General features: G+C 44.6%; 1 protein-coding gene across 1 annotated transcript in view; it reads right to left on the bottom strand.

Annotated features, from left to right (window-relative positions):
- Positions 1-5,145: 5,145 nt before the first annotated feature.
- Positions 5,146-13,373, bottom strand: part of UBE4B (ubiquitination factor E4B) — a 147,546-nt gene continuing 139,318 nt past the window's right edge. The window contains exons 27-29 of the mRNA XM_037730769.1: positions 7,548-7,722; positions 6,800-6,946; positions 5,146-6,488 (exon numbers count right to left, since the gene is read on the bottom strand). Of these exons, the coding sequence (XP_037586697.1) occupies positions 6,427-6,488; positions 6,800-6,946; positions 7,548-7,722 (384 nt within the window). The 3' untranslated portion in view covers positions 5,146-6,426. The remainder of the gene's footprint in view (positions 6,489-6,799; positions 6,947-7,547; positions 7,723-13,373) is intronic.

The following is a 13,373-nucleotide window of genomic DNA, read 5'->3' as shown; positions in this document are numbered from 1 at the left end:
GCCTGTAATCCCAGCACTTTGGGAGGCCACCGAATGTGACTGAGAGATTTTTGTTCCAAACTCAAAAAGTGCTTTCTTTCTTTCTTTTGAGACACAGTCTTGCTCTGTTGCCAGGATCGAGTGCAGCGGCACAATCTCAACCTCTGCCTCCCGGGTTCAAGAGATTCTCCTGGCTCAGCCTCCCACGTAGCTGAGATTACAGGCACCCACCATCATGCCTGGCTAATTTTTGTATTTTTTGTAGAGACAGGGTTTCACCATGTTAGCCAGGCTGGTCTTGAACTCCTGACCTCAGGTGATCCGCCCACCTCGGCCTCCCAAAGTGCTGGGATTACAGGTGTGAGCCACTGTGCCCGGCTGAGCAGAGAGATTTGTGGACAGATTGGACAAAGGAGGAGAGCACAACAGTGGAGTGAAGGATGACTCGAAGGTTTGTGGCCTGAGTGACTTGGAAGGACGGAGTTGTCATTTACTGTGATGAGGAGACTAAGAGGCACGGGCCCGGGGGGATGTGTGTGGAGTTCAGGTTGGGTTATATTAAATCTGAGAGCCCTTTTTTTTTTTTTTTTTTTAATGGAGTTTCGCTTGGTTGCCAGGCTGGAGTGCAGTGGTGTAATCTCGGCTCACTACAACCTCCACCTCCTGGGTTCAAGCGATTCTCCTGCCTCAGCCTCCCGAGTAGCTGGGACTACAGGTGCGAAACACCATGCCCGGCTAATATTTGTACTTTTAGTAGTTATGGGGTTTCACCATGTTGGCGAGGATGGTCTCAATCTCTTGACCTCGTGATCTGCCCACCTTGGCCTCCTAAAGTGCTGGGATTACAGGCATGAGCCACCGTGCCCAGCCCTGAGGGCCTTTTAGTCATCCGAGATGCCCAGGGTGTGCAGTACTGGAAAGAAGTGGGGCTCGAGATACACATTTGGGATCAACATGAGTGGCTAGTAATGAATGAAAGCATGAGACTGAAGTTATCTAATCATTTAAAATGAGGGTTAGGTCTAGAGCTGACCTCAAGGCCAAAGTCCCTTCCAGAATGCTATGCTGCTTCTCCACCTCTCCTTGGGCATTCTGAGTTATTCTGAACTTGTAGATTCTGGGGAAGAGATGAAGCTGGAAAGGCCAAATGGCCTAGATTCATGTGCCAGCTCCACTATGGTGGTTGAGGAGGATTAATTAATACATGTAAGAGTGGCTTGCACATAGAATAGGCTCACAAATGCAGATTATCATGACCAACTCAGAATGACTTTCTTCATCAACACTAGCTGATACCAGCATCAAGCTAATAGGCTACTACGTCTCCTTCAATCAAAAATGTACCTTGAGGCTGGGCATGGTGGCTCATGCCTGTAATCCCAGCACTTTGGGAGGCCGAGGTAGGCGGATCGCTTGAGGTCAGGAGTCTGACCTTAGACCACCCTGGCCAACATGGTGAAACTCCGTCTTTACTTACAGAAAAAAAACCAAAAAGACCGGAGGTGGTGGTGCATGCCTGCAATCCCAGCTACTCAGGAGGCTAAGGCACGAGAATCGCTTGAACCTGGGAGGAAGAGGTTGCAGTGAGCCAAAATCACACCACTGCACTCCAGCCTGGGTGACAGAGCGAGACTCTGAAAAAAACCAACCAACCAAGCAAAAAAAAGTACGTAGTCAAATGAGGCCTATTCATGTCACTTTCACCCCAAACAAAATGCTGTGAAATTCACTACTCGATGTACCAAACCCAGAGGTTACAAAAAGTGAACGATGTGCTCAGTTTTTTTTTTTTCCAAAGATAATTGATCAACATCTTTTTAAAACCTACACCACGCTGAGCCACAACACAGGGCAGAAGTTATTTTAATCATCTTTCTCTCAAGGATCATTTCTCTTCTGCCGATCTGATTCTCTTACTTGACAATCTTCCCTTTAGTCAAGACCTACTTTTAATATATTTTGGGATTTATTTCAATATCCACAATCAACAGACTGCAGACAAACACAAAACAGCAACTCTTGAGACTGTAAAAATAGAAACCCAAACCATCTTCCTTCCCCCTAGAGATAGTACAGGCAGGAGACTGGCTGCATCTCTGTCCTACCCGGCAGGTCCTTGAAACCTCTGAATTATTCAGAATGACAAGTGCATATGGTGGTATAAAGCAGCATGTTATTACATTCAGGGGGGACAACTGGGGGATTAAAGTCAGAGTTTGGAATCTGGAAGGAGAGGAGACAAGCAGTCCACACTGGTGAGATAAACACAAACAATATCAGGCAAGAGGCTAGTAGGATCATAATTCTATAGGCACTAAACTTAGATATGTAAGTTTAGTAAAAAGTAAACCCAATTAAGGCCAGGAGTGGTGGCTTATGTCTGCAATCCCAGCACTTTGGGAGGCCAAGGTGGGCAGATCACGAGGTCAAGAGATCGAGACCATCCTGGCCAACACGGTGAAACCCCGTCTCTACTAAAAATACAAAAATTAGCTGGGCATGGTGGCGTGCACCTGTAGTCCCAGCTACTTGGGAGGCCAAGGCAGGAGAATCACTTGAACCTGGGAGGCAGAGGTTGCAGTGAGTCGAGATCGTGCCACTGCACTCCAGCCTGGGCAACAAAGCAAGACTGTCTCATAAAAAAAAAAAAAGAAAGAAAAAAGGGCTGGGTGTGGTGGCTCATGCCTGTAATCCAAGCATTTTGGAGGCCAAGGCGGGCGGATCACCTGAGGTCGGGAGTTCAAGACCAGCCTGACCAACATGGTGAAACCCTATCTTTATAAAAAATATATATTAAAAAAAAAAAGAAAAAAGAAAAAAAAATAAACCCAATTAAACAGAATTATCTGCATGGTGAGAATGTGAATATTTTCTTCTTTTTGCTTATATTGTCTAAAATTTTTGCTATCATGAACTTTTTCCTTAGTTTTTCATTTCATATATATATATATATATATATATATATTTTTTTTTTTTTTTTTTTTTTTTTTTTTTTTTTTTTTTTTTTTTGGGGGGGGGAGGTGGGATGGAATTTCACTCTGTTGCCCAGGCTGGAGTGCAGTGGCACAATCTCAGCTCACTGCAACCTCTGCCTCCCGGGTTCAAGCAATTCTCCTGCCTCAGCCTCCCAAGGTAGCTGGAATTATATAGGCGCCCAACTCCACGCTGGGCTAATTTTTGTATTTTTTAGTAGACATGAGGTTTCACCATGTTGGCAAGGGGGACCTCAGGTATCTACATGCCTCATCCTCCCAAAGCGCTAGGATTACAGGCCACTGTGCCTGGCCTTCATTTTTAAATATATGTGTTTTTTTTTAAAAAAGAGCCAGGGTCTCACTATGTTGCCCAGGCTGGTCTTGATTTCCTGGGTTCAACTGATTCTTTCCACCTTGGCCTCACAAAGTGCTGGGATTACAGGCATGCGCCACCACACCTGGCCAAGTTGTTTAGTTCAAATGTGCTCAAGAGAAGCAAACATAGAGACTGAGGGCATGGGCTCTGAAGCCTGGACACCTGGTTCTTAGCCAAGCAGCCAGGTGACGCTGGGTAAGTTATCTACCCTCTCTACATCCCATGCACTGATCTATTCTTAAAAAACTGAGATAGGCAGGGAGTGGTGGCTCATGCCTGTAATCCCAGCATTTTGGGAGGATGAGGCAGGAGGAGCACCTGAGCCCAGGAGTTCAGGACCAGCCTGGGCAACATAGTGAGACCCTGTCTCTATTTTTTCAAAAAAGAAGGCAAGGTGTAGTGGCTCATGCCTGTAATCCCAGCACTTTGGGAGGTGAAGGTGGGTGGATCATGAGGTCAGGAGTTTGAGACCAGCTTGGCCAACATGGTGAAACCCTGACTCTACTAAAAATGCAAAATTAGTCGGGCATGGTGGCAGGTGCCTGTAATCCCAGCTACTCGGGAGGCTGAGGCAGGAGAAGTGCTTGAACCCAGGAGGCGGAGGTTGCAGTGAGCCAAAGACCAAGTCACTACACTCCAGCCTGGGCGAAACAGTGAGACGCCGCCTCAAAAAAGAAACAAAACCAACCTAGAATAGAGCTGCAGTGACTCAGTTCAGTTGTTCTGGAGATTCAGGAGGCAAGGTTATGCGTTTGAGGCCAGGCTGGGCAACAGAGAGAGCTCACATTCATTTTAAAAAAAAAAGGGGGCCGGGCACGGTGGCTCATGCCTGTAATCCCAGCACTTTGGGAGGCCGAGGCGGGCGGATCGCCAGGTCAGGAGATTGAGACCATCCTGGCCAACATGGTGAAACCCTATCTGAACTTTTGTGTATTAAAAAAATACACAAAAAATTAGCTGGGCGTGGTTGCGCATACCTGTAGTCCTAGCTACTCAGGAGGCTGAGGCAGAATTGCTTGAACCCAGGAGACGGAGACTGCAGTGAGCCGAGATTGCGCCACTGCACTCCAGCCTGGGTGACAGTGAGAGACCCCGTCTCAAAAAAAAAAATGTAATTGACACTCAAAACATCACACTCTTCTAAAAATAAATAAATAAATAAAAATAAAAAAACAAGGCCGGGCGCGGTGGCTCATGCCTGTAATCCAAGCACTTTGGAGGCCAAGGCGGGCGGATCACCTGAGGTCGGGAGTTCAAGACCAGCCTGATCAACATGGTGAAACCCCATCTTAAATAAAAATAAATAAATAAAAATAATAAAACAACCCTAGAATAACAGTATTGTCTTCCTAGAGGATGAAACCCTAAATGTCAGTGCCTCGAAGCACCTGGTGTGCAGGCAATGCTGTCTCAGTGCTTGCTGTTATTATTGCTATTTGCTGTTCTTACACGAGCTGATAGAAATGGCTGCCTAAACTGGACAGCCTAAGAAAAATGCCAATAAAATGAGTTGGATTTGAGGAAGAATCCTAAAGGTCTGAGAAGATACTTGAGATAAGGCAGAGAAACTCAAGAAAGGCGGAAGACTGAGTATGACCAAGCTTACCCCTCAAATCAGCAAACAGTGAAATGAGAACCGAATGTAGCATTGAGATGGACCCGAAGGAGAAAGTTTTCTTTTAAAAATAGCAACTCCTAATTGGAACCAGGCAAGATAATTCACCACATGCAAACTCATTTGGCTCTTGTTTACCCACCCACTCTGTCTCTCTTTTTTTTTTTTTCTCCCACAAAAAAGAATAGACTCAAAGAAGATTTCTTCTGAATGTGTATCACCATTTATTGTAGTTTGCGTTAGGAATTGAACAGAGGACATTGTCTGTGGAGGAGGGAAAAAAGGAAAAGAAAAAAGAAAGTATGTTTTTTTAGAGACTTAATTTCTTCAAAACACTTTATGGTTTCAAATCCTTTTTAACCCCAAAGGAAATTCAAGAATTCAAGTATGTTAAGTAGGGAGCAGTAATACAAAAAGTCTCATACTTGTGTGCGCGTGTGGCTGTGTTTGTCTGTGTGTGTTTAAACTGGCAGACATACTCCCACATCCCTGCACCCTCTTTTGCTTTGGTAAGGCCAAACACATCATACAAATGACCCTGCCTCAAACTCACACACCCAAGGGTTGAGGAATTCAATTACCTCCAGAGGATAACTGTAAAGGTTTCGAACTGTCATATAGCATTAAAAAAAAAACCCAACCCTTATCTCCCCAGAATACCGTATGTCACGTAAATCCTGATACACTTACACCCCTTAGATTTTGCTGCAACTGCTCCTCAGATTCCTAAGAGAGGGCTTATTATAAGGACCAGAGCAGCAAGATTTTATTTTGTTTAGAATAAAAAAATCTTAAAGGGACGTTTCAAAAGAAAAAAAAACTGAAATTCAAATTCTGAAAATATCTTGCCTTTTTTATTAATCATGTCATCTAACACCAATTAAAAAAACAAATATGTGAATATGATATAAAAATACGATCCCAGGATTAACACTTGGTAGCAGGCACAGTTACCTCACAGGATATATGTTTGGAGGGCCAGGGAAAGGAGTTTATTTTTGTTTTTGCTTCTCTTAAAAAAATCCACAGCAGTGCAAGTAGGGTCAGGAGGGGGGAAGAGGGGAGAAAAGATTCTTTAGCAGCAAAATGTCCAAGGTTCTCTAATCACAATCAAATCAACGGATATTGGATTAAAAAAGAATTCATGAAGGGATGCTGCCCAGACCCATTAGCCATCACTAAAAGATTTCCGTTGCCCCAAACTGTGACGTAAGAAGGACGTGCTTTATTACACACGTAACCATGAAACTTGTCCCTTAAGCTTTTGACCGTGTTTGTCACTTAAATATATGTACAGGAATCGGGCTCCTCTTCTCATCCATGTGCTTTCAGGTCTCAGTGTTTGCTGGCTCTGGGTGGGCCTGGGGTGGTTTGCCACACGTGGCCTCCAACACGTGAACTGCAGCTTCGCCGCGGCCGCCGCTTCTGCCCGCCTCGTTGGCCTTGGCTGTGTCTAGCAGAGGGTGGGCGGTGGGGACGGTTTAGTGATCGCTGTTCTGTTTCTCTCTCATCCACGCCTGAATCTGCTCTTTCAGTTCTGGCACTGAGAAAAGAAAAAAAAGGAGGATTAATGCCCCAGATGGGAGGGCTCTTCCTGAGAGAGGATGCTTGTCGCTCTGTATAAATGGGAAGAAAAGGCCATTCATTCCTTCACTGAGCCGAAGACGGCAGAGGAATGCGGCATGAGAGGGAAGGACTGCAGGGAAAAAGGGCCAAGAGTGTTTTGGGTCTTTTCTACAGAGTGTCATAAACCAGGTAGTTTCTGGATTTAATAAATTTCCCTTCTGCTTCATCTCTGTGATGCAGCTTGGGTTCCGTCTCCTGGCACTGATGCCAGCACTGCACCTCCTCTACCTGGTTCCAGCATGCTCTCTGTCAGCGTCTGCCGGTTGAAGGGGTCCGTGGGGGAGTTGAGCAGGTGCCGCAGGATGATGGCGCGGTCCATGATGGTGCCGGAGGGCAGTCGCACGGGGTCAGTCATGAGGGTGTCCATCAGAGGGTCTGCAGGGACAAAGCAAAGCAAACTCTTAGCTAATAAGAGAGCCCAGAGCCGAAAAAGAAAACAAAACAAAGCCCCTTCTATTAGTGAAAAATCCATCCAAAGGAACAGCAACCAAAGGGCCCCTGTGAGGCCCCCAGGTTTAGAAGGAAATCAGCCTTCAATAAAGGGATATGCATTGCCTTTTGTAGAGGGGAAGGCACTCCTTTGTCAGCTACTGCTGGGGAGAGGGAACAGAGAAGAAAGACCCTGGGACAGACCCAGCAGCAGGCCTCACAGGCTCTGTGGTGAGGACGCAGGCTAGAATCCTTTGTCTTAGGATTTCTTGGAATTCTTTGAAAATGTGAATCCTCACTTGCAAAGACAGCCCTGCCCTTACTATCTTCAGGGCTGTTATCTGGTTTTAACACAGGCTAAGGATGTTTCTTCCTCTCAATTTACAATATGAGCTAAAAATAGGCAAATGTAATTTTAAACAGATGGTCTCAAAAAGCAGCTCTAGCACACCATTAAAAAATTAATAGCACAGGGCGCCCTCTTGTAATGTTATCGATTTCCAGTTAACTCAAAAGAAATCAGCATGAAAGAGACAAGTCCACTTGCCTCTGAACTCGTCAGGAGCGTCGCTGTAGTCGATTTCTGCGCGTGCGTTCTTGGCCACTATCTCCTCCACCTTCTCGGCCAGCAGCTTAAATTTTTCTATCGCTATTGTAGATTTGATCCCTGCCTTCCGCATCTTTGAAATAACTTCTTCAAACAATTCCTTACTGTAGGATCTCTGCGAAGGAGGAAGGGCAACGTGAGACGTAAATGTATTTGAGGTGGAAAAAAGCAAGCTGCAGAAAATATCCAAAGTATGATCCATTTGTGGATTTTTCCCCTCTAAAGAAGCCCTAAAATTATATATTCTTATATATATCCCAGTCTTTATGCATTTATAGCCATGTAAAAGTGTGCACTTTTTATGCTTACAAATGCATAAAGACTGGAATAATTTGTGCCAAACAGGACGAGGTCACTCCCTCTGGGGAGGGCTGCAAGATTGAGGCAGATGGGATTTTTTTTGAATTTTTACACCTAGCATGCATTTCTGTTAAAGTTTAAACATTAAAAAGAGAAGGAAATCTAGTCTATTTCAGTCGTTGTGGGGCACTGTGCCCTAGCAGACTATAAGAAAGAGGAGGTGAAAAATTCAGCTCTCTTCCACAAAGTTTGTAAGCATGGTAAAAACAATGCAATATTGTTCATATCTAGAGGAGCTTTCTCCTGTTCCCTTTCACGCCTCCTTCAAGCTCATTTAGTTCAGCACTAGCACATGTCAGGCGCTCCATGGACATTAGACCACCCCAATGAACCAATGAATAGGCCTGGGAGCAGACACAATTTATGTCCCCAGGAAGGGAAGACATGGAGTGGAGGACAGGCACTCACCATGGACCCAGACAAACCTAAACTTCAATTCTGGGTCTACTAGCTAACAGCTGTGTGGTTTTAGGCAAATCTGAACTCTCCCAAGCCCAGGTTCTTTGAGTATAAAATGTGCAGAGTAACATCTACCTCACAGGTGTCTAATTCATAAAAATCACTGCCATGCCAAATAGCAAAGTATGTTGTATTTTGTATTTATAGTAAAACATATATGGCACAAACACTGGCCACTTGCTTAGTGATGACATACATTTGTATTTGCATCACCATCACCAAACAAGCGGACAGTGTTTTTGTCATATATGTTTTACTATAAATAAACAAACAAACAAATAAATAAATATATATATATATATATATTTTTTTTTTTTTTTTTTTTTTTTTTTTTTTTTTTTTTTTTTTTTTTTTTTTTGAGACGGAGTTTCGCTCTTGTTACCCAGGCTGGAGTGCAATGGCGCGATCTCGGCTCACCGCAACCTCCGCCTCCTGGGTTCAGGCAATTCTCCTGCCTCAGCCTCCTGAGTAGCTGGGATTACAGGCATGCGCCACCATGCCCAGCTGATTTTTTGTATTTTTAGTAGAGGCGGGGTTTCACCATGCTGACCAGGATGGTCTCGATCTCTTGACCTCGTGATCCACCCGCCTCGGCCTCCCAAAGTGCTGGGATTACAGGCTTGAGCCACCACGCCCGGCATAAATAAATATTTTGAGACAGAATTTCATTCTGTCACTCAGGCTGGAGGGCGGCAGTGCCATCATGGCTCACCGCAGCCTCAAACTCCTAGGCTTAAGCGATCCTCTCACCTTAGCCACCCAAGTAGCTGGGATTACAGGTGCATGCCACCATACCTGGTTAATTTTTATTTTTATTTTTGAGGTGGAGTCTCGCTCTGTCATCCAGGATGCAGTGCAGTGGCATGATCTCGGCTCACTGCAGCCTCTGCCTCCTAGGTTCAAGCGATTCTCCTGCCTCAGCCTCCCAAGTAGCTGGAATTACAGGTGTGAGCTACTATGCCTGGCTAATTTTTTTTCTTTTCAAAGAAGGCGATTATGAATGATTTTTTTCTATTTTTAGTCGAGACAAGGTTTCACCATGTTGGCCAGGCTGGTCTCAAACTCCTGGCCTCAGGTGATCTACCCGACTCGGCTTCCCAAAGTGCTGGAATTATAGGCATGAACCATTGCGCCCGGCCTACACCTCTTTTCTTTATAAAGTACCTAACCTTGGGTATTTCTGTATAGTGATGCAACGGGCTAACACAAGAATATCTGTACATCATTTATCCAATGACACATGTATCATCTGATATCACCTAGCATCCAGAATATGTAAAGAACTCTTCCAACTCAACAACAAAAACGCAAACAACCCAATTAAAAAATGGGCAAAGAACATGAATAGACGTTGCTCCCAAGAAAATATAAAAATGGCCAGCAAGCACATGAAAAGGTGTTCAATGGTATTTGTCATTAGAGAAATACAAATCAAAACCACAATGAAATACCACTTCACTCCCACTAGGATGGGTATTTAAGAAACAAAAACAAATTAACATGTGCCAATCAGGATGTAAAGAAATGTAAACTTCATAATGGAAAGAATATAAAGTATACAAAAGAAAAAAAAGAGGAAGAATGGAAATCTAAACCTTATACATTGCCAGTGGGAACGTCAAATGGTGCAGCAGCTGTTGAAAACACTCTGGCAGTCCCTCAAAAAGTTAAACGTGGAATTTCCACATGACCGAACAATTCCACTCCTAAATATATACCGAAAATAACTGAAAACAGGTGTTTAAATACTTTTACATGAATGTTCATAGCAGGACTATTTACAACAGCCAAAGGGTGGAGATAACCCAAATGTCTATCAATGGATGAGGATAAACAAATGGTGGTATATCCATACAGTGAAATATTATTCAGCCATGAAAAGGAATGAAATATTGATACATTCTACAACACAAATGAACCTTGAAACATGATGCTAAGTGAAAGAAGCCAGACATAAAACGTTACACACTGTATAAGCCTGTTTATATGAAATATCCAGAATAGTTGAATAGGTAAATCTAAAAATAGGGAAAGAGAAAGCAGATTTGCAGCTGCCAGGGGCTGAGGCAAGGGGGTATATACAGGCAGTGATGCTTTATGGATATGGGTTTTCCTTTTGGGGTGATACACGTTTTGGAACGAGGTAGAGGTGGCGGTTGCACAACACTGTGACTAGACTACATGCCACCAAATGGTCCGCTTTCAAATGGCTAATTTTGTTATATATGAATTTTACCTCAATAAAGAAGAAAAAAATTAAACAAGAAAATGAAGCACTAACTGTGTGAGATGCAGACTCATACTCTGGGAGGTTGCAGGAGGGAGCAATTAACTTAGGACTGACTGCGTGGGAGAAGTGTGGCTACGATGGGATTTTTATTTTTTTATTTTCGGAAGTAGATGCTGAATCTTTTTATTTTTTAATGGAAAACGGTATTAACGGACACTGCTCCATGGACAACAGATATGTGGCCTGTCCACGGAATAGGCATCTGCCCATAAAGGTGCAGTCTGTGTCACTTTAATGTCTCCCTGTCCCGGTCCTCTTGGCTCCTGGGACCAATGTGGTATCCCACTTCTCCGGCGTGGAGCCATCCCCTCACATTCCTGAGCATCAAGCTCAGTGGCTCTTTATCCAGCCAACTTTCTGTCAGCCTTCTGGACATGGGTCTTCAGCCTACTCTTAGTACAGGGGGAGAGAAGCCTCTCCATTTCTTTACCTGCAAAGCTGTCATTTTCTTCTTCCTTTGTCTTCCCAGGAAAACAAGACATACCAAACCAAACCAAAGCAAACAAAGATACTACTGCCTCCAGAAGAGAAGAGGCAATTCTACACCCTCTTCCACAGTGCCTGCCAGTCGCCCATTCTTCTGCCCTTACGGCCCCTGCCCCCACCAAAACTCTCTTCTAAAACAATCAAGGAAGCAGGCTCCTAATCAGCTTACGGCCAATATAAACAGAAAATACCCAACAATCAGCATAAACACCACACTTTGAAAGAAAGCAACAGCACTTCTTTTCTTTTTTTTTTTTTTTGAGATGGAGTTTCGCTCTCGTTGCCCAGGCTGGAGTGCAGTAGTGTGATCTTGGTTTACTGTAACCTCCGCCTCCCGGGTCCAAGCGATTCTCTTGCCTCAGCCTCCTGAGTAGCTGGGATTATAGGAGCCCACCACTATGCCCAACTAAGTTTTTGCATTTTTAGTAGAAATGGGGTTTCACCACGTTGGTCAGGATGGTCTCAAACTCCTGACCTCAGGTGATCTGCCTGCCTCGACCTCCCAAAGTGCTGGCGTTACAGGCCTGAGCCACTGTGCCTGGCCCAACACTTCTTAAAACATGCTTTTCTCTCCATGTGTCACTGGCACGTCTGTGTTTGTTTCACGGGTCTGGAAGAACAGGACCATTTAGACATTCAAGGACCCTTGTGTGCCTCTGTGCCAGAAATTGCTGTCTATGACTCAAGCCAGGTGCCACCAGAGGCCACCATCATAATCCAAGGCATGATCAGGCGGCGAAACGTGTTGGTCACCAAGGAAAGGCTGCTCAAAGCGTGCCTGTGTCACTCACTTGCTTTGCATCACCTCACTGGGCATGCTGTGCCCATCCACACAGAAACCTGTGTTCCATTAAGTGCTGGTGATGTGGCAGCCGCAGCACAACTGCCCTGGAGTGGGTGCACGCTAGACAACTCTTCCAAGCCTCTCTGCAGTACCGATGAAAGAGGCCCAGCGGCTTTTCGGTCCCAGTCGGCTGTGGACCCCACCTCAACCGTACATGCCTTCCTTTCCTTTCCCTCACTGCAGACTATGACTTCACTTCTGTTTAAAATCTGAGCAATATTATAGAGTTGGGGGCTAGAAAAACTCTTGTGTGTGTATCCCGATCTCAGCTCACTATAACCTCTGCCTCCCAGGTTCAAGTGATTCTTCTGCCTCAGCTTCCTGAATAGCTGGGACTACAGGTGCTTACCACCATGCCCGGCTAATTTTTGTACTTTTAGTAGAGACGGGGTTTCACCATGTTGGCCAGGCTGGTCTTGAACTCCAGACCTCATGATCTTCCCACCTCGGCCTCCCAAAGTGCTGGGATTACAGGTGTGAGCCACTGTGCTCAGCCCAAAAGCAGTATATATTTTAATGTCTCCTACAAGTAACTAGAATTTCCTAACCCTCTTACTGACCTCTACTTTTTATGAAAAAACTGCTTTAGACATACAGTCATGTGTCGCTGAGAAAGGCCTTGTTAGGCAAATTTGTTGTTGTGTAAGCATCATAGAATTTACTCACACAAACGTAGATGGTGGGGCCTATACCACGTTGAGGCTCTATGGCATCGGCTATTGCTCTTAGGCTACACACCTGCACAGTGTGGGACTTACTGAATCCTGTTGGCAGTTGGAACACAATGGTGAGTATTTTAAACATAGAAAAGGTACAGTGAAAATATGGTATTGTAATATTGTGGGACCACATGGTCTTTGTGGCCCATCCATGACAGAAGCAGGACATGACAGTGTATTTTTTTCCATTGCAAATTCTTTGTCAAGACCACTTCCTCTGCTACTACAGCCAAAAGCACCTACATATGAGAGTTATAGCTCAATAAAGATGTCCTTAAAAAAAAAAAGTACCTACAATGCTTTCATTGTAATATTATTCCTTTGGATGAGATATGGGTAAAGAGCCTTCTAGAATGCCTACTGATGATTAACCTGAGCCATGAATAGTATTTGGATAAGTAGTGTGAACAAAGGCAGAGACACAGAAACAAGCAGGGTTCTTTGTGCTTTGTGAGCATTCTTTTTTTTTTTTTTTTTTTTTTGAGACACGAGTCTCGCTCTGTTGCCCAGGCTGGAGTGCAATGGCGCACTCTCGGCTCACTGCAACCTCTGCCTCCCGGGTTCAAGTGATTCTCCTGCCTCAGCCTCCTGAGTAGCTGGGATTACAG

This window comes from Cebus imitator, unplaced genomic scaffold (assembly GCF_001604975.1).
Source record: "Cebus imitator isolate Cc_AM_T3 unplaced genomic scaffold, Cebus_imitator-1.0 Scaffold15, whole genome shotgun sequence".
Classification (NCBI taxonomy): Eukaryota; Metazoa; Chordata; class Mammalia; order Primates; family Cebidae; genus Cebus; species Cebus imitator.
Note: the sequence above shows the minus strand (reverse complement) of the source record. Positions and strands in the feature narration are given on the sequence as shown.